Below are 20,372 nucleotides of genomic sequence, written 5' to 3' on the forward strand. Positions count from 1 at the left end.
AGAGGAGAATCACGAGAGGGATGAAGGGCTGGAACCCATCTCACAGGATGAATGGTGGGGAAACTGGGAGTAGAGGAGATACTGAGGATATGAGAGCCAACTTTTAAAACTCACGGGTTGGTTTTAGCTCTTGTTTTGAGACACCTGGGGCTGCTCCTAGGAGAGCAAACAATTGGACAGTTTCCAGGCACTTTTGCTTATTCTTGTTTTTCCTCAGCTGCCCTGAGGGAGCTGATGCCTGATATATCTCCCTCTCGGGGATACTGGAAAGATCAAAGTGATCATAATAAAATTAAGAATGAAAGTAGCAGCCGTCTATTCATTATCTATCGAGTTCAGGGCCGTGGGGACAGGGCGCACACTGTAGTTTGTAGGTGGCAAATCTGAGGCTCAAAGAGTTGAAGTCACATCATAGCAAGGGTCAGAGCTGGGATTTGAACCCACTTTTTCCAAAGTCCGTTTTTTTCCCACCCTACCCTGCCGCAACTCAAGTGGAAGATGAGAACGAATGCGGCTACTCTGTAAGCCCTAAAGCACCAAATAAGTGTAAGGTATTATTGTTACATGTGCCTTTATAACTCTGTGTGCAATTCTTAACATAAATTTTTATAAAGCCAAGCTCAAAGGCAAGCTATTAATAATAAATGGATGAACAACGTTTAAAGCACCTCACAAGCCTGACACGTAGGAAAGGAATTCGATATATGTTGAGTAGCCTCCTTGGGCTGAACTTGAACCAGTGGGAAGAAATTGCAGAGGGAGTCACTCAGCTCAACGTAGGGCAAAACAATTAGAACTACCTCCCATGAAGGTGCCTGATGCACAGGGAAGGAGCGCCCTGTTGCTGCTTTCCAGCGGAGGCTAAGGGATCAGCTATGGTGAATTTTCAGGAGGAAATCCCCCTGCTGAGCGGCGCTGAGGCTGGAGTGAGGCTTGAGGCTCCTGAGGCCCCTTTAATGAAAAGATCCTAACACGTGAAGTCCTTTATTATTATTATTTTTAAATGTATTTATTTTTGCCTGCGTTGGGTTTTCGTTGCTGCGCATGGGCTTTCTCTAGTTGTGGCAAGCGGGGGCTACTCTTTGTTGCAGTGTGGGGGCTTCTCATTGCAGTGGCTTCTCTTGTTGGGGAGCACGGGCTCTTGGCGCGAGGGCCTCAGCAGTTGCAGCACGTGGGCTCAGCAGCTGTGGCTCACGGACTTAGTTGCTCCGCGGCATGTGGGATCCTCCCTGACCCGGGCTCGAACATGTGTCCCCTGCATTGGCAGTCGGATTCCCAACCACTGAACCACCAGGGAAGCCCATGAAGTCCTTTAAGTTGTCATTTTTTAAAAAAATTCTTTTGGTTGCACTGGGTCTTAGTTGCAGCAGGTGGGCTGCTTAGTTGTGGCATGCCAACTCTTAGTTGCGGCATGCGTGATCTAGTTCCCTGACCAGGGATCAAACCTGCGTCCTCTGCATTGGAAGGCAGATTCTAAACCACCGCACCACCAGGGAAGTCCCCTTTAGGTTGTCGTAATCACTGATCAGATAGTTCCCTAACATCAGGCAAATAAGGGCCATGTCATGACCAATCCCCTTTATGTACTTTAAAATCTGGTTTTCCAAAACCTCCAATTATACTACATCATGTAAGAATGATCACTTGGAACCAATGAGTAGGACCAAAATAATTAAGTTCCTTTGGCAGAGAAGAAAGAGAACTTATGTTCTGGTCATGAACCTATCCAGGAACTAGAGACAGAAAGGGTTGTACCTTCAATGTCTGCCCAAAGCCCTTGCTGTGTGGTGCAGGCTGGTACCCACCAGTTCAGAGGAGATGCTCTGCTTGGTCACAGTGCCCACCTCAGGAACTCGAGCCTTCACCTGTGCTTTGATGTAGCACTTCTCCCCTCCAGCAAAACGGATTCCTGTGATGCCCTAGGAAACAAAAGTTTATCCATCCGTCTATCCATCCATTCATTTATTCAGTGTATTGAGTGTCTACTGTGAGCTAGGCACCATTCCAGGTCCTGGGTACAGGGATGAACAAAACAGATGGAGTCTCTGCCCCCATGGAGCTTATCTTTTAGTGTTATTTACCAAAAATAAAACAACAGAGATAAAGTCAGGTGGCGTTAAGTGCTATGGAGAAAAATAAAGCAGAGTGCAGAGATAGGAGTGACAGGGGATGGTGCTTTAGACCGTGTGATGGGGAGGCCCCTGCCAGGGGCTGCCTCCAAGCTGACAGAGCTGTTCATTGCTCCATCCATCCCGCCAAGCTCAGATGAAATGCCATCTTTCCTGTGCAGCTTTCTCTGGCCATCCCAGGCTAAGTGGGCTTCCCGCTCTCTAACTCCCTGAAAGCCCTCCCATCTTCATCTCTCATTTGGCACTGAGGTCTCAGGGCCCTTGCTCCTTGTGAATGTCACCTCCCTACTCAGCTCTAAGCTTGAGATCGATCTGAATGTTTTCTTTTTTGTTTTTGTTTGTTTGGTGCTCCCACAAAGGTTCTCAAAAGATGTTGGTCCAATTTATTAATTCCATCAGTTCGGATTTTTCCTAAGTCGCTGAGCCCAGAGTAAATAGTAGCTTTCTATAACACTGGGAACTGAATTTTGCTCCTAGACCTTATCCAAGGACTTGGACGTTTTGTTTTCGTCCCCTGTGAGATATAAACAGTGTCTCCTCCTCTGCCTAGGGAACAGCCTCAAGGGAAACCTCAGCCGCAAGGCTCCAGTCTTGGCTGACAGCTGGGCACTGACTCCGCCCGCGGAGCGCATCAGGCATAACGGTATGTTCTGACCCAAGAGTGTTTACTTTCCCTCTGCTGGTTAATTTCATGACTAGTGAGTGGCCAAAAGCGATTTAAAGACCTACAAATTTTATGCCATCATAATGTAGATACCAACACAAATCTGAACATCTCAACTGATCAATCTTCTGTTGAACTGAGACAAATGTCAGGAAGATACAGAACTTGTTCTAACGTCAACACCAAGGAGCGGGAAGAAGAAAAGCCTTTATCAACCTAGGGGCCTGGCTCAGGAGTCAGCCCTCTTAAATGAAGAACGAAGTCAAACGTCATTCCTGCTTGAGGATATTCATGGACGGTTACACCATATGGAATCTCAGAGCCAGGAGCCCTGCAAAACGGTTGGGTGACAGACTGGAGAGGAGAAGGAAAGGCTCCTTCTTCCTGAAGCTTCTCGTTATCCGCCTTGCAGCCTGATTGGCCACATACACATGTAACACGTTTCACTTATTCCTCCCAGTGTCACCTCTCACCCAGAGAGAGGTGGCGGCATGACCCCCCCCCCCCCGACCCCCCTTTACAGAGGATGGACTCCAGGCTTATTGCAGAGGGTCTCGACTCTGCACCAAAATCACCTGGAAAGATTTTAAAAACACAGAGGCCTGGGCCTCTCCTCAGAGATTCCCATTTAATTGGCCTGGGGCTGTGCCCAGACACTGGCATGCTTAAAAGCTCCCCATGTATTTATAACGTACAGCTGGAGCTGAGGACCACCAGTTTAGGGAGAAAGAAACTTGTTCAGGGTAACAAAGTTTTAAAAGAACTGAAACAGCCTGCTATGCACTGAATGTCTGTGTCCCGCCACATTCCTACGTTGAAACCTAACCCCCCATGTGATGGTACCCAGAAGTGGGCCTTTGGGAAGTGATGAGGTCATGAGGGTGGAGCCCTCATGAATGGGATTAGTGCCCTTTTCCCAGAGAGCTCCTTCCCCCTTCTGCCATGTGAGGACACAGTGAGAAGACAGCTGTCTGTGAGCCAGAAAGCAAGACCCTCACTAGACACACAACCTGCTGGCACCTTAAGCTTGGACTTTCCAGCCTCCAGAACTATGAGAAACAAATTTCTGTTGTTTAAGAGTCACTCAGTCTATGGCAATTTGTTATAGCAGCCTCAAGGGACTAAGACACAGCCTCTGGACCCAAGTTTCTTCTGTACTAGTGGCTCACAAACTTTCCCTTGTATTCCAATCACCTGGAGGACTTGTTAAATAAAATACTGTGTTGGTCCCCTCCCCGAGAGTTTCTGATTCAGGAGGTCTGGAGTGGGGGCTAAACTGTATACTTCTAACAAGCACTCAGGTGCTGCTGCTGCTGGTGGCCTAATGAACACACTTGGTGAACCACTGCCCTCTACCATGCTATCTCTGGAAGGTCTGCTGTTCTTATTCTACTTGTAAATCTAGGGCGCATGGTTTGAAAAACAGAAGGCAGGGGAGGGGGATTACTGCCCCTCTATGTGATATGTTCTTTTAACTTCAAACTCTCATAGCCTCTGAATCTGAGATGTCAGGGAGGAAACACCATAAAGCTGTTACCATATCCCCAGGGAGAGAACTGACGCTCTGGAAGGATTCACAGCCCTGAATGTGAGTGTAGTATGTATTGAGTTAGTTCTGACAGTCTACAGGCTGCATAGAAAACCGAAACCCCATAGGGATGGGCCCTGTGGGAAGGAGTTCACACTTATTAACCACCCTGTCTAGCTACAAATCCATATCAAACAGCCAGACATGTTAAGAGATTAAACAGAGGGAAGGGAAAGTCAAGAAAATATCCTGTTTTTGCAAACAAACAAAACCTTAGAAGCTGGTGATAATGAAGAAATTTGCTAAAAAGGTAATGAGTGAGGATCCCAGTGATCTAACATCCTTTTATCGAGTCGGCTAATCTCATGTTAGCTGCACAATTTTTTCTTTCTAGGGGATCTCATTTATTTCTGTGGCTTAAACCAGAAGTTTCCAAGGAGGGCAAGGGGTCCTTTCCCCAGGGGGCCATTTAGAAACTTTTGAGGGAGTTTTTTATTGTCACAAAAACTGGAGTCTCTCTGGGCTTTTGTTGGGTGGGGCCCAGGGGTGTCAGATCCCAACCAGCTCAGGGAGGCCCTGAAGAACGAACCACCTAGAGCCCTGGGTGAAAAACCTGATGGTAAGCATCTGTGCCTAGAACATAACACCGTTTTACATATAAAAGAGTGATGTTTGGTATAGTCTTAATGTACAACCAGTTTCCTAGGACTGGAATTACTGTGCAAATGGAGAAAAAATGGTACTTTCGTTTACTGTTTGAGAAAATTACCTGGTATTTAATTTGTCAACACACACTTAGGTCAATCTGCATTTTAGGCTGTGGCACAGACAGTGACCCAAGCATATGACTTCTATGATGTTTTCTAGTACATCAGGCTCAAGTCCAAATTTTATTATAAATTACTTTCAATTTATTTTTTCTTTATGTTATAGTTGGGGGCCATACTGATTCTTGAAACCAATAACCTACTTACCTACAAGGTTGGTTGTGCTATCCTTTCCCACCCCCCCACTTTTTTTCCTTTTTTCCCTTTTTCCCTTTTCCCTTTTCCCAGCTTTTTAAATTAAAAATTTCAAATATACACAAAGTCAAAAGCATTGTATAGTGAAAATCTGTATATATCAGTTTATTCTATCTTAATTTCTAACCAGGATTTTTGTTATATAAATGGGTCATTAGGTCTGAGAGGGTTGGCTTAGACCAACATCACTCATGCTATTGAGGGTGTAACTTTCTAGAAAGTAATTCATATATTATCAACAAACTTAGCTTCTGTGTTCCACAGGGTATTGACAAAGACTCTCCTGACCTAACTCTAGTCAGGCTCCTCTGGGTCCTCTGTTTACTAGGCCCCAACCTTGGGCTCTGTCTTGGCCCGTTTATTCCAGTTTTAGCAAGCATCCTGCTGAGTCAGCCTTGGTCTGATCAACCTGGATATTTGATCTCCTTGACCTGCCTGCAGCAAAAATCCTGTTAGGTCAGTTTAGCAAAGAACCTCTTAGTAATTTTCCATCCACCAACACCTCCACCCTGTTCTTTGGCTATAAATCCCCACTTTTCCTTATTGTATTCGGGGCTGAGCCCACTCTCTCTCTCCTACTACAAAACCCCACGGTAGTAGCCTGCCTTGAATGAAGTCCTCCTCACCTTCTTTAACAAGTGTCCTGAACAACCTTTTCTCTAACAGTGTAGAGCCTGGAGCCCTTTGTTCAGTGCTAATTCCCTCTCAGGGGGCTTTTTTTATCCATTGGCTCTACTACAGTCTTGGTGGGGTTAGCGGGGAAGGCTGTTCACTTACAATTCAGAAACTTTCCTACTCTGGCCCCACCTGCAACTCCATTTTCTCATCTTTGCCACCTCCTGGGCTACTTAGAACTTGGGAGCAGACCTGAGCACGGGTATTGCATAGTCTTCCCTGGGCGTGGAAAGCCCTGCCCCAGCTTCTCTGCCGGTCAAAATTCTTCTTCCATTCTTCCAGACCTGATTCAACTGTTGCTGATAATGAGCAGGTCTCTGTGGGGCTCCTGGGCACAAAAGCCTTTCTGTGTCCCCTGTTTCTTTGGTTACAGGAAATAGGCATCATTCAGCCTTCAGGATCTTCCCTGAGTTCCAAGGGGCAGGTTCAAACAGTTGCTAATTAAGGAAGGGAAGGGATGCAGAGACCAGGGAGGCACAGTCAAGAAACAATAGCGCAGCCTTGGGGCAGGGTCCCGGTTCCCCATCAAGGGATACAAACAACAATATCTTTGATCTGTTTTGCAGATACTGAAACCCCCTCCAGGTGGGAGAAGTTAACTGTGTGCTGCCCACAAGCCTGTAGACCCCAGACCAGTTGGAACCGGAAGGTTGATGATGCTGACTCCTCACCACCAACCCATCAGAAGAATGTCCACGAGCTGATCACACCCTTTTTGAACCATTACTGTAAACTCCTCACTCCCCCCTCCAGGTCGGGACACACAGTTGTGAGGGCATTAGCCCACTGTGGCTCCCTTTGCCTGGCAAAGCAATAAAGCTATTCTTTTCTACTTCACCCAAAACTCTGTCTCCAAAAATTAATTCAGGGTTGGGATTTTCAGAGACTGGATTCAGCTTCCTCGCCACCTCTGTAAAACCTGCTCCCTCCCCCAACTGACAGCGATGGCCTCCTCCTCTCGATGGCTCCACGTTTCTGTTCATAGCTCCATGGCAGCGTGTTTCCCGGCCTGACCTGAAGCCACTTCTGTGTGGATGTCCGCCTCCTGGACACGGACTGTAAGGTCCTTGAGGGAGGGAACAAGTGTCAGTCATCTTTGCATCCTCCATGCTTCACACCATGCCTTGCACACAGTGGGCTCCAATAGCACTTCCTGAATTTGACTGACAGTTTGGAATACAGGAGAAAGTAATACTGCAGGTACCATAGTGGCTGATTCATGGGTTTTCAAAAGTCCGGGCTTATTTAAACCCATAACATGTTCTATCCATCAAAAAAATGTTCTACTCACCAGTTCTGACTTAGAGAAATGTGGAAGCTTTCAAAGAGGATTGATCAGTTTATAAAATATGTGTGGCCCCATTGGCCTCTGAGAACAAAACACAATCAATACCATTATTAGAACCAAAGGATTATAAAACAGAAATATAGGTTTGGGATTAAATTTTTTTTTTAGTAAATTTATTTTTGGCTGCATTGTGTCTTCCTCCCTGCGCGTGGGCTTTCTCTAGTTGCGGCAATCAGGGGCTACTCTTCGTTGCGGTGCGCAGGCTTCTCATTGCGGCGACTTGATGCGGAGCATGGGCTCCATGTGTGCGGGCTTCAGTAGTTGTGGCACGTGGGCTCAGTAGTTGTGGCTCTCAGGCTTAGCCGCTCCGTGGCATGTGGGATCTTCTCAGACCAGGGCTCGAACCCATGTCCCCTGCATTGGCAGGCGGATTCTTAACCACTGCGTCACCAGGAAAGCCCAGGATTAACTATTTTAAAAGGAAATTCCTGATACATCACATCTTGAGAGAGATGGATCTTTTCTTATTTAACTGCATAGCCACCTTTGCATATCTTGATATTGTGGCACATCCTGGGTATTCAATTTTGTTCTGGGTTGGATTTATAAAGCATGTGTGGGAGTCACATTTTATAATTTTACATTGAGCAGTGCAAAGAAAAACATGCCTTTTACCTTGTCCTCGGTCTTGCAGTAAAAGCCTTTAATAGGTCCAGAGAAATTATCCCTGTGCCTTGACCAGAACCATCTGCAAAGCTATGACTAAGCGAAATGCAGCCACGCACACATGGGGCTGCAGAGCTTGGCCCCGGGGCAGAGCCCACGCTGAACACAGCCAGCCCTTGTCATCATCAAATAATGTGTAACATCAGCCGGGCTCTGAGGTTAGCATCTGTTTGTTATTCAAAAGGGCTTGTGAAGTGTGTTTGGGTCTCAACAAGGGGAGTTCTTTCATTCGAATGAAAAGCATCTCTAGTTTTTCTCATCAGTCAGAGGAAGACAGGTCGATGAGATGTTTGCGGGCCAATAAACTATCAGGAGAGACATTATTTTCAAGAGCCTTTTTTCATGAAGTCTCACCGACTCCATCTACAGATTTAACAGGAGAGCACAAACAGTGATGCCTCTTTCTCATCTCAGAACATGAAAGAGAGGAAGATATTTATGGTGGCCATCCAGAGAGGAGGCCTGCAGTGACACTTCGGTTCACAGATGTCCACTGAAGCATCAATGCGTGGCTTAATGTCTCCAACTGCCTGTAAATTGAATTTTTGAAAGCAAACATGTGTGCCCTTTTCAAAGGAGACTCGAAGGTTTCATCTGTAATAGGCCATAGTCAGAAAGCAGATGATACACCAGGGGAATTTCTCCACGCTCACTTCCTGGATTAAACGGGAAATCTGAAGAATTGAGAAACATGTATAAATAGATCCCACCTGTTGTTGATGAGATTATTAGGTCATTAAAGTTTCCCTCCTCTTGACAAGTGCCACTTTCAGACCTTGCAATGTTCTAGAGGAGCTTGAGCATTTTATTCACTGTGTTAAGAAAACTGCTTGGAAAGAAATAGCTCTCGCAAGTCTTTCTGCCAAAACTTTTTTTTTTAAGTTTTTTAATTAATTAATTAATTAATTAATTTTTGGCCGTGTTGGGACTTCGCTGCTGCTCGTGGGCTTTCTCTAGTTGCGGCGAGCAGGGGCTACTTTTTGTTGTGGTGCGTGGGCTTCTCATTGCGGTGGCTTCTCTTGTTGCGGAGCATGGGCTCTAGGTGTGCAGGCTCAGTAGCTATGGCTCGCGGGCTCTAGAGCGCAGGCTCAGTAGTTGTGGCGCACAGGCTTAGTTGCTCCGTGGCATGTGGGATCTTCCCAGACCAGGGCTCGAACCCATGTCCCCTGCATTGGCAGGTGGATTCTTAACCACTGCGCCACCAGGGAAGTCCCTCTGCCGAGACTTTGTATAGTTCTAAGAACTTGTTTTTTTTCAATGCTAAGGTGTTGCTTTTTCATTTTGAAAATGTAAAGGACACAGAGTGGTCCTCTCTCAGAGAGGATACGCTGCACGGTGCAGGTGGGTTAGTGGTACCATGGCTGCCAAAAAGAACAGTTCCTTCCCATTTGGATGTGTGTGAGGGGCGCTCCTTCTCCCTGAATGAGAAGTCTCCCAGGCTTCCCTGGTTAAACTCCTAAATGCATGAAATATACTTACATTCTGGAAATCATTAACTTCAATCGCTTCTTCAGCTCCACTTCCCATTTTAAAGGTCTCCAAGTTGTTCCCAGCATCTATTTCCATTGACCCATCTTGTAATTTCCCATTGATACTCATGGTATAATGGACATTGTAAATCTGGAAGAGAACATCAGAGTTAGTGATGCCTCCCTTTTAGAGTAATTCAGGGCTTATCTTTAGATCTGCAGTATATAAAGTAGCCTTCCTATTTCTCAGAGATACACTGAATCATTCTTAATAGTAAGGATGATTATCTTAGTTATCTGTGAGGACTTTATTCATAGACCAATCACTTAATACATGATTTCTTAAAAAATATCTTAAAAGTAAAGCTTTTGATAGTCTCTGATACTAAATCAAATAGCTCAGTGATTTGCAATCCTGGCTACATGTAGAAGCATCTTAGTGGAATCTCCAGCTACCATGCTTAGGTTCCCCCCACTGGACTGATCAAATCAGAGCCTGTGGGGATGGGGTGTGAGCACAGATCTTTCTTTTTCTGAAGGTCAATTCTACTATGCAGCCAGAGTTAAGACCTGTTGATGGATAAATGGAAATTGAGGAGGCAGAGGGTTAACTGGGCTGTTATCTGAACAAATCTGCAGTAGCACGTCACTTTGAAGGTATTTTTTTTAAGTCCTTCAGTCAAGATTTGGCGTGGAGTGTGGTATACAGTAAGAACTGCAGGCAGGACTAGGATATGCCTGAGATAGAGTAGCATTTACAGAGAGCAAGATCAATGTGCACATCTGTTTCAGCTCAAAATAAGAGGTTCTCATTTTAATGACTCTATGGGACAGACATGGCGTCATAAGGCATTATGTTATGAGACTTGTGGGGAGAAGAGAGGGAGGCTTGGCATTGTCCAAGAGCACTGGCCCAGGAATCAGAAAAACAGGTGGCCACACCCCTTATCCCTGGGTCTTGGGAGTTGCCTTGAGTGTAAAACAATGAAGTGGGACCTCAGAAGTGATTTTTTTTTTTTATGTTGGGGGTAGGAGTTTATTACTTCATTTATTTATTTTTGCTGTGTTGGGTCTTCGTTTCTGTGCGAGGGCTTTCTCTAGTTGTGGCAAGCGGGGGCCACTCTTCATCGCAGTGCATGGGCCTCTCACTATCGCGGCCTCTCGTTGCGGAGTGCAGGCTCCAGATGCGCAGGCTCAGTAGTTGTGGCTCACGGGCCTGGTTGCTCCGTGGCATGTGGGATCCTCCCAGACCAGGGCTCGAACCCGCGTCCCCTGCATTAGCAGGCAGACTCTCATCCACTGCACCACCAGGTAAGCCCCCTCAGAGGTGATTTTCATTTATGTCCTTAGAGTCCTGGGGCTTCATGGAGGTGGTCCAGAGGTGAGGGGAGCAGAGCAGGTGGGACTGTGAGGTTCCTTTATCCACCCCAGCCCCAGCCCCGTGCAGTTTAACCAGAGCAGCTCTGCTTCTGATCTCTTTTATGTGTTGGATTTCTGAGTAATATCTTGTTTAAAATTCCACCATTAGAAATTTTTTTTACAGTGTACCACTAAATTAGATGATCCAAAGGGCTCTCTTAGTTTAGACATCTGGTAAGGACAATAGTTTAAAAAGTAATTCACACACTGCTCCTGTTCAGTGTGCCGCTGCTCTAGAACATTCTCTGTGTCATGGGGTAGTAGGTGGGTTCCTTTTCTTATCTTTTCTTCCTTTTTCTTCAAGGTATATATATGTATATATCTATATCTTATATATGATATATAATATATCTCTTATGTGACATATAAGCTATAAAATCTTTAAAGGGGAAGGGATGGGAACTGATGAAAGACACTTGCTACTTAGTGTCAGGTCAGTAGGTCAGAACTGCAAAGACCTCAGATTCAATTCAAGTCTGATTTTCTCCCTCATTATGACGAATGGCTGACCGCAGCATGGACAAACCCTGGGAAAAGTATCTGTTGTTATTGGATCATTACTTGTAGAAAACTCATTATTGCAAGACCCACAGGGTGCTATTTTAGTTTATCAGCAGAGACGTAGAAACGGCTTTGCTAGCATGTACCCTTTTAGGTAACAGCCCTCTGTCAGTTGAAGAGAAAATGCCGGCGTGCAGTTCAGCCTCATTCTCAGTGACCCTCCTTCCCTCGTTCTGATGAACTCCGATTCCTGCAGGACACTGTCTTCACAGCTCACCCGATCATAAGAACCACGTCTAGGGGCTTCCCTGGTGGCGCAGTGGTTGAGGGTCCGCCTGCCGATGCAGGGATCACAGGTTCGTGTCCCGGTCCGGGAAGATCCCACATGCCGCGGAGCGGCTGGGCCCATGAGCCATGGCCGCTGAGCCTGCGCGTCCGGAGTCTGTGCTCCGCAACGGGAGAGGCCACAACAGTGAGAGGTCCGCGTACCGCAAAAAAAATTAAAAAAGAACCACTTCTAGGGGTTCTGCTTTAGGGGAAGCGGGAGCAGAGCCCAGCAATCTGTTTTCACTTTGCACCTCAGGCGTCCTCACCATCGGCCAGTTTGGGGAAACCTGTTTTCTTTGGCTGAGCCAGGGCTTTCTGCAGGTAAAGCTCAGAAAGCAGGCTCTGTTCTGCCCCTGTGCTCTCTGAGCAGCCACTATTCACTTGAACTAATTTTGGCTGTCCAAGGGCACATGGCAGACAACGCGCATGTGAGTTTCTGCTGGCACGAGTGTCCTTCCTTCACTCATGAGACAAGAGGCTCTTTTTTTTTTTTTTTTTAAAGCATTGCACATAAGCTTTTTACTACTCAAGCGATCCTAAATTTAAGTAACTGTTTGCAAATTCTGAGCGGGTCTTAAGGAGACAAGATCGCAACACTAGAACTGTGGCTTTTATCCTAATTTCACTTTCCTCTACCACCCTTCCGCCACCTCCCCGCCAGCAAAAGGTCCCTAACGAGGCGTCCTTTGTAATGTAGCTGCAGCCCGGCTTTCATAAGCAGTACACTGTCTGCATGGGGCAGCAATGGAGGTTTGTGCCCTCCTGAAGTGCCTTGGGTTGGGGGGTGGTAAAAAGTCGGAAGTTATTTCCGAAGTACTGGGCCCTGAGCTCAGAAGGTGGCTCGGTTGGTGGAGCAGTAATCACATTATCTGCTCCAAACTGATGGAGCTGTTAGCACCTAAGGCTATTTCTGTCCAAGCACAAAGAAAGTTTATTATGTGCCAATAGTCTGCTCAATATGGTACCTTTTACAGCCAAGGAGGTTTGCTAATGAGTTTCTAATAAAGCCTGGGTTCATAAGATAATTACATCATGTTTGGGACAATGTCTTGAAAAATCAGGCTGAGAATAAAGTCCCCGAGCAATGATGTCTTCGCCTCATCCCACGGGGTAGGGTTGTCAGTTATGTCATATTGGTGGGCGTTTCCCATATTTCAATGCCTTGTTCCATTTACAATAACGTGGATGAAGCATGGCCTCAATATTTGAGCCCAGTCGCTTGTCCCCTGATTATTAGCACTCCAATGCTTCAGAATTCTCTAGCTGCTTTCCAGTAAACCTGTCCTAAGGGGATTTACCCATATGAAAGGCATAGGAGGTAAATTACTGCTGGCTCTCCTCTATAAACCAATATAGAGCAGCAGAGGCATAGATAATCCCCAAAGAGTGGGTAGTTCATTTGGTTGGGGATGTCTTTCTGTTTGACAGAGACTTGATTATGCTTTGTTTGGGCCATTTACATTTGTATTCAGGGAAAGCAGACCTGTGCCTGTGCTATGCATAGACGGTGCCAAATTTACTCTATTTAGTATTTTGTGATTTGTTTTTCAGACTTAAGTAATGGATCAGCATGGAATATTTTGGGAGTTAAAAAAAAAAACAAACCTACCACGATTTTCTTCATTTTCCTGCCTCTATAAGAGACAGGGATAACTTTGATTGTTGGCAATAAAATGTGATAAACTATTCCTCTGTATTTTTAGAATTTAATACTGCTCTCTTGAACCAGACAACCAACCATCTTGCAGTAAAGTACAAGTTATGATAAAAGGAGGCCCTGCTCTTTCAGGGCGATCTTTCAATCTCTCTTTCTAGAAGCTTGTCAGTTAGCTGTGTTTGCCTTGAATAATTAAATGCCAAATGGTGTTCATTTTCATACATACCAGGACCAAAATCTTTACCCGCTCCCTCCTAAAAAGCAAAGCTATTTTTGTACCCAAAGGACCTACACCATTGAAGTTTTGTCATCTAAAAGATAGCATTTACATTCGAAGATGGTACAGTTTCCCAAGGGATGACAATCTAAACCCCGCTGTTAATGGAGGTGGAGATACTGACATCGTTCTCATGTTCAGATATGCCGCTTTCAAATGTGAGCATCTGGCCCAGCTTCTATATTTAAAATATACAAATAGATTACGGCACTTTTCAAATATACACAAAATACTGTGCAATTCTGATCTTCCAAATCGATGCTTGTAAATTTGATATAGTCTCTAAAACAGACTCTGCTAAATGGCGCGCTTATCTACGTTAGGCATTTGAGTTAAAAATACAAATTATGCCGTGACTGCAGAAGATGTGATGTGTAAAATGGCTGAATTGCTTTCAGCACCATTTTCTCTAAGTACTGGGATTCATTCATGCTTTGAATTTCATGGTGGGAGAGAAACGGGAAACAGCAGTCACAGATCCTCTGAGGGTAGTGATTAAGAAACAGCCCTTTGTGTGCACCCTGGAGATGGAATTCTTTTCCATTAATTGAAATACTTATACCAAGCCTGGCAATGGTCATCAAGATAAAATGCCTCCCTTTACGTAGGTGAACAAAATTCAGAGTATTTAACAAAAACACGGGTATTTTGCTTAGTTGGGTCAGAAACACTTTTTAGATTCCTTGAGAGCCAACTGAGCTCTAAAATAAATAGTTGCATACAAAGAAAGTAGGACAGCAGTTAGTAAAACATTTACCATTAAATCACATGTGACCAAGCCAGAAGTGATTTTTAAAGACATTTGCCATCTTTAAGGAAGTTAGATCTTTTTTTTTTTTTTTCCCCTTACTGCATGAGAGAAGGGGGCATTAAAAGATGGGGAGAGAGAGAGGGAGGGAGAGAGAGGGAGAGAGAGAGAGAGAGAGAGAGAGAGAGAAGACAGAAGGGAGAGGGAGGAAGGGAGGGAGGGAGGGAGAGAGACAGCGCTACTGAGAGGTCAAATTCGTCCCCTTATTGGGTCTGAATGTCCCTCCACTGTCTTTGTCTCAAATTCACAGCCTTTCTCAGCTGGGAGAGGGCTTAGTTCCACTTCTTTCCTAAGGATGAGTAAAGCGAGGCCAGAGGGGATGTGCCTTACCCATGGTCACTCAACTGCTTAGCGGAGACGCCAGGCTGGGATGGGCCAAAAAGAACTTTCTTGGAACCGTCCCCTGCTTTTCCCCGCTACTCTGTCTTTAACATCTTCCCATAAAGCCCTGACTGGCTTTTCTGCAAAGTTGCCCGTGAGTGGGAAGCCGCATCGTGGAGTTGGTTGGAAGAAGGGGGAAGGTACCCGGGAGGCCCCGAGGGGAAAGCATCAGCTGGGGCGAGGGGCCGCTCTGGCGCCACCTAGGAGGGGACACGCGAGTGACAGAGAGGACCCCGCTGTCCCGCGCGCCCCCAGGCCCCGCGCCCCTCCCGGCCTCGCGCACCCTGACTCGTGCCCGCAAGCCGGCAGCCGCCCTCCGGACTTACGTGATTGTCGCTCCCCTTCCAGAAGTAGAAGGCCCCGATGGCCCCGAAGAGCAGCAGCGCCGCCCCCGAAATGAGGACCACGGCTCCGACCTGGAGCAACCGCGCGGGGCTGGTGGGCTTCACGGTCACCGTGGCGTACGCCTGCGGGCCGGCGGGAGAGGGACTGTCATGTCCGCGCGCGGCGACCCGGCGCATTGGGGGTGTCGGACAGCTCGCCCGGGGCTCCTCCGGGCGGCCCTTTTCGCCGCGCTTGCGTCCATGGGTCCCTGGTGCTCGGGAGTGGATGTGCGCTGAACAAACTTCGCGGTGCAGGGCCATTGCCCCGCGGGTCTCTCTCCGCCTGCTACCCAACGCCCCCTCTTTCCTCCCTATCCACCCTCCCCTTCACACCAGACTAGGGATGCCAGGCCCCTTGCACACGCACACGCGTGGGGCGCCACCCCAAGCCCACATTTGGGCGCCCACATTTGTTCCCAGCTCCCCAATTCGGTGACACAAATCGCTGACCCGGGACAGGGGATACGGGCCCCGCGTGTCTGGGGCTCCCAGGCGGTACTCACCGGGGGGCTACAAAACTCAACCTCGTCGGGTCCCACCAGGGCGATGGGCACTTTGTCCGAGTTCTCCGTCATGGCTGCGGTCACAGGAACGGGACACTGGGCGGCTCCGCGCGCGCCCTGGGCTCTGTCCTGCTGCCCCGACGTGCCTGGCACTTCAACGCGGCGCACGCGCGCGCGCTTGCACCGTGCCCCGTCCCTCCTGGGCCAGCCCAGCGCTCCCCACCCCTCCCGGCGCCTCACCTTTCTCCTCCCTTCCTTCTCCCGCCTGGAGCAGCAGTGAGCTCATCCTGCCTTCCAGATGCCCCTCTTCTCGCTCTCTCCCGTCTACTGCCCCCACCAGTCCATCCCCGCACCCCCTGCCCCAAACATCCTGGTAAACCTGAGTGTGTCATGGTGGGTGGTGCTGAGTGAGTAGACTAGGGATGCTGACCCCAAGAAATGCTAAATCGCCGGCACTCCTTCCACCATCCAAGGATCTCTTAGGATGTCAGAGGGCTCTGCCGTGACGCCTGGCTGGAGGCCCATTTCCTGCAGTGTCCTTGGATGTGTGTGTTGGGCGGTGGTGCTGGTGGAACAGGACGCAGAGGAGAGCAGGGCCGTGAAGGTGGAACCGGGGACACTGGCCAACGTTTGCCAGGGTTTATGCTGGCCTGGCACTGCTGGATGGCCCTGGGACGGGAGCGTGGATCAGGGTCTTAGAGATGGGCCCTTGTCACTGGTTTCTCTAGGAGCCTTAGCGGGAGGGTACAGCTGCAGCAAAACTGAAAGCCAAGCAAAGGGGCTGGAGGGAAAGAGCTGGCGAGACCAGACTAAGAGTACATTCTGGTTCATTGACTAAGTTAAACAGAGACAAAAACAACAATGGCAACACGCATACACCAAAAACACCGATATGTCCAAAGGAATAGCTAAGTATATATGTACATATATAGTATGTATTTTATACTATATATACAGAGAGATAGATCGATATAGTATATAGTATGTATTTTTAAAGCAGAACAGGAGAGAGTTTTTTCACTTTGGGAAATGCCATCTGCCAGTACTAGGACTACGTGGTACCTCGTTTGGATCCAGGTTTCATTAATTGGGTTCTAGCTTGGTGCAGAGTCCTTTGCTGGGGAGTAAGCGGGGTACGGGACGGTGCAGGGGAGGACCTGCGGCTTCCTGAGCAGCGGGAGGTTGGGTGGACAGTACTTTGGTAGGAGGAAGTGTTGGATTTTGAGGGGATGCTGATGAGAGGGGGCACGTGGTGACAAGTATGATGACAGCGGAGCTGGGAAGGAGCAAAGGAATGGAAGAGACTTGCACAGAAGAGTCTGTAGGTCTCTGCCGGTGCTGGGCTGGGGAGACTGAGGCTTCAGGCCGAGGGAGGCTGGGAGAGTGGTGGGAGCCCAAGGGAAATGAGGAAGTGGCGAGGAGCAGTTGGGAGAGAGCGGATATGGTAAGACTAATTTCAGACTTGTTGAGCTTGCTGTGGGGAATGGAAAAGAAGAGCCCGGGAACGTCCCAAACCTGCCTTGGATTCAGACAAGGCACCACTGGCTGCACCTCCCACTAGTTGTAAGGGGCTGAAAAACCCCCTTACACTCTGCAGAGGCTCAGCCCCAGGGCACTGCTGCAGAGTTCAAGACCTCCTCTCCCAAGGGCACTTGTAATGGGAATTTCAGAAGCATTAAGAGTAGTCACAGTCAGAAAATTGGAAGAAGATCCAGGATAAAGTAGTGATGCAGGAAGAAAAGGAGAGTTCGGGAAGGATGGGTCCGCAGAGTCGGATGCTGAAATCACGGAAGCATGAAGGAATACACGGAAAGGCCATTGGATTTCCCAGTTAGGAGGGCGCGGGAACCAAAGAGACAGCAGTTCCAGTTGTCTTATTTATTGGGCAGAAGACATGCCTCAAAGCATCATAGAGTGACTAAAGATATTTGCAACTCATACCACAGACAAGGAGCTCGTTTTCTTAAATAGAGAAGTCCTCGGAATCATAAAAAGACCGCCAAGAGATAAAAGGATAGGAACAGAGACTCCACAGAAGGGGAAATTCAAATGGCTCTTCAACAAAAGAAAAATGCTTGACTGCATTTATAAAAAGGCATGCAAATGAAAAGGATTCGTTTTCACCTATCAGACTGGCAAAAATAAAAACCCTTGTTAAAACAATCTGTTAGAGAGCATGAGGGGAAACGAGGTCTTGTTGCTGTGGGTGGGTGAATTGGTACAACTTTTATGGAGAAAATTTAATTCCAAAATGCAAAGCATAATTTCATTTCTGTGGATTTATCCCACAGATGCGCTCACAAGGCTGGAAAAGTCCTCTACATGCAAAGATACTCCTTGTAGCATGTTTGTTAGAACAAAGGACTAGAAACGTTTTCAGTGTCCACAGCAGAGAATTTATGGTACGGCCTCACAGAGAGATCTTGGCAAGCATTTAAAAGTATGAAGAAGCTTTGAATATACTGATCTAAGAACATCACCTAAGATACTTTAAGTGGAAAAAGGAAAGGGTAGAAAATGTTCATAGATGCCTCCATTTGTATAAAAGATACAAACAAGGGAATTCCCTGGCAGTCCAGTGGTTAGGACTCTGCGCTTTCACTGCCGAGGGCCCGGGTTCGATCCCTGGTCAGGGAACTAAGATCCCACATGCTGTGCAGCGCGACCAAAAAAAAAAAAAAAAAAAAAAAATACAAACAAGAATATGTATATGCATATGCTCTCTGGAAAGACACACAGCATGTTGACAGCAGGGTTTGCCTCTGAGGAGAACCGTGGGGCTTGGGGACACCAATGGGAGGAAGGTGCTTCTCTGTGTACCTTTTGGAACGTTCTGAATTCTGTGCACATGTATCAACTATTCAAAAAATGAGTGAATAAAACAATAAATAGGGCTTCCCTGGTGGCTCAGTGGTTGAGAATCCGCCTGCCGATGCAGGGGACACGGGTTTGTGCCCCGGTCCGGGAAGATCCCACATGCCGCAGAGCGGCTGGGCCCGTAAGCCATGGCCACTGAGCCTGCGCGTTCGGAGCCTGTGCTCCGCAACGGGAGAGACCACAACAGTGAGAGGCCCGCGTACCGCAAAAAAACCCCCCAAAACAAAAAAACAATAAATAGCAGTCAGTGGGTGGGGAGGAAGTGAATGCTGCAAATGGAGGCGATTCTTTCGAGAACTTTGGCTTTCAGGGGAGAAGAAAGTAAGGAGGACAGATCAAGGGAGTTGGAGGATCAAGGAAGTTCTCCCCAACCCACCCAGGCTGGAAAGATGTTTGAAGGCTGAAGGGGGTGGAGCCAAAGCAAGCGAGAAGATTAACTCTGAGAAGGAGAGAGGGTCTGGGGGAGTAAGTGACGATAGGGATGCTTTGGGGTTATGGTTGCTGAGAAGAGGGTGAGGAGTGGGGCTGGGGATGCAGGACTCTGCCTCATTCATACAGCCAATGATGCCTGTTTCAGGTACGACACAGAAAGTAGCTGACTGGGGCTCGAGGGATGGCGGTGAGGGTTGGGCAGGGAGACCACTTACATCCTCTGAGCACATTCTCCCCAGGTGGTATATTTTCAACAATTTTAAGGTTATACGTTTATACAATGATCGTTAAGAGTAATGAAAAGATAGTAGAGGCAAGAGCACGGCGGGAGGTCCGGGGTGAAGGGGATGAAGGGATCCCCACTTCACAGGCTTGCTCCCCTCTGCGCATCCCCCTGCTGTACCTAATCCATGGGCTCATTTCCTGGGGGTCGGGACCCGACTCTGCCCTTGTGCCAGGCACTGTGCCAGGTCTGGGGACACAGCAATGAGCAAATGAGACATGGTCCCTGCTCTTGAGTTGCCTATAGTGGAGTGGGAAAGACAGTCATTGGCCAGGTAATTGCAAAATAATGGTGTCCTTGCCTTTGTGATAAACAATAAGAGGGAAAAGTACAGGTACCCCAAGATAACATAACATCTACTCTACATTGGGCAGGGGAGGAAGGAGCCCCTGAGGAAGTGACATTTAAGCTGAGGACTGAAAGAAGAGTAAGAATTTTCCAGGTGGAGATGGGCATAGGGGCGTGGGAAGTGTGGAGAGACAGTGGGTTCAAAGGCCTTGAGGTGGTAAAGAATTTGGCATTTGAAAAAAAGAGAGGCTGGATTGTAGAGAATGAGAGAAAGGAGATGAGGCTACAGAGAGAGGCAGTTATCTCATCAGACAAAGCCATGTTAAGAGTTTTGAATTTTTTTCTCTCGGGATTGGGAGGTCATAAGGGGTTTGAAACAGTGGAATGGCACAATCAGGTTTGCATTTTAAAGACATCATTTTTATTACAACCCACACAAACTCATGATAAATTTTTTACCCGAATATTTTCTATTATAATGATTTTATATTTTTTCAGACACCTTTTCCCGGTAGCCTAGATCTTTGGCTATATATAAGGAAATACTTTACCAGACTATAGAACAGTGCTACACTTGGAGTTGAAAACCCTCTTTTCTTTCCTAAACTTGTCATATACTTACTGTGTGACCCTGGGTAAGGTTTTTCACTTCTTTGGTGCTCTTTTTTCTCATCTTTAAGATGAAAGAAAAGTCTAAAAGGCGTCTCAGTTTGTGACCTTCTATAAGTCTATGTT

General features: G+C 47.2%; 1 protein-coding gene across 3 annotated transcripts in view; it reads right to left on the reverse strand.

Annotated features, from left to right (window-relative positions):
- The window catches only part of CNMD (chondromodulin), a 28,604-nt gene extending 12,718 nt beyond the window's left edge, over positions 1-15,886 (reverse strand). For 2 of the 3 annotated variants that reach the window (XM_019936455.3, XM_004314291.4), the window contains exons 1-4: positions 15,758-15,886; positions 15,198-15,338; positions 9,512-9,652; positions 1,806-1,919 (exon numbers count right to left, since the gene is read on the reverse strand). In XM_019936455.3, coding sequence (XP_019792014.1) covers positions 1,806-1,919; positions 9,512-9,652; positions 15,198-15,338; positions 15,758-15,829 — 468 coding nt within the window. In that variant the 5' untranslated portion in view covers positions 15,830-15,886. The remainder of the gene's footprint in view (positions 1-1,805; positions 1,920-9,511; positions 9,653-15,197; positions 15,339-15,757) is intronic. The other variant, XM_073795263.1, reaches the window with a different exon arrangement.
- Between the last annotated feature and the right edge of the window lie 4,486 nt (positions 15,887-20,372).

This window comes from Tursiops truncatus, chromosome 18 (genome assembly GCF_011762595.2).
Source record: "Tursiops truncatus isolate mTurTru1 chromosome 18, mTurTru1.mat.Y, whole genome shotgun sequence".
In the NCBI taxonomy this organism is placed as follows: Eukaryota; Metazoa; Chordata; class Mammalia; order Artiodactyla; family Delphinidae; genus Tursiops; species Tursiops truncatus.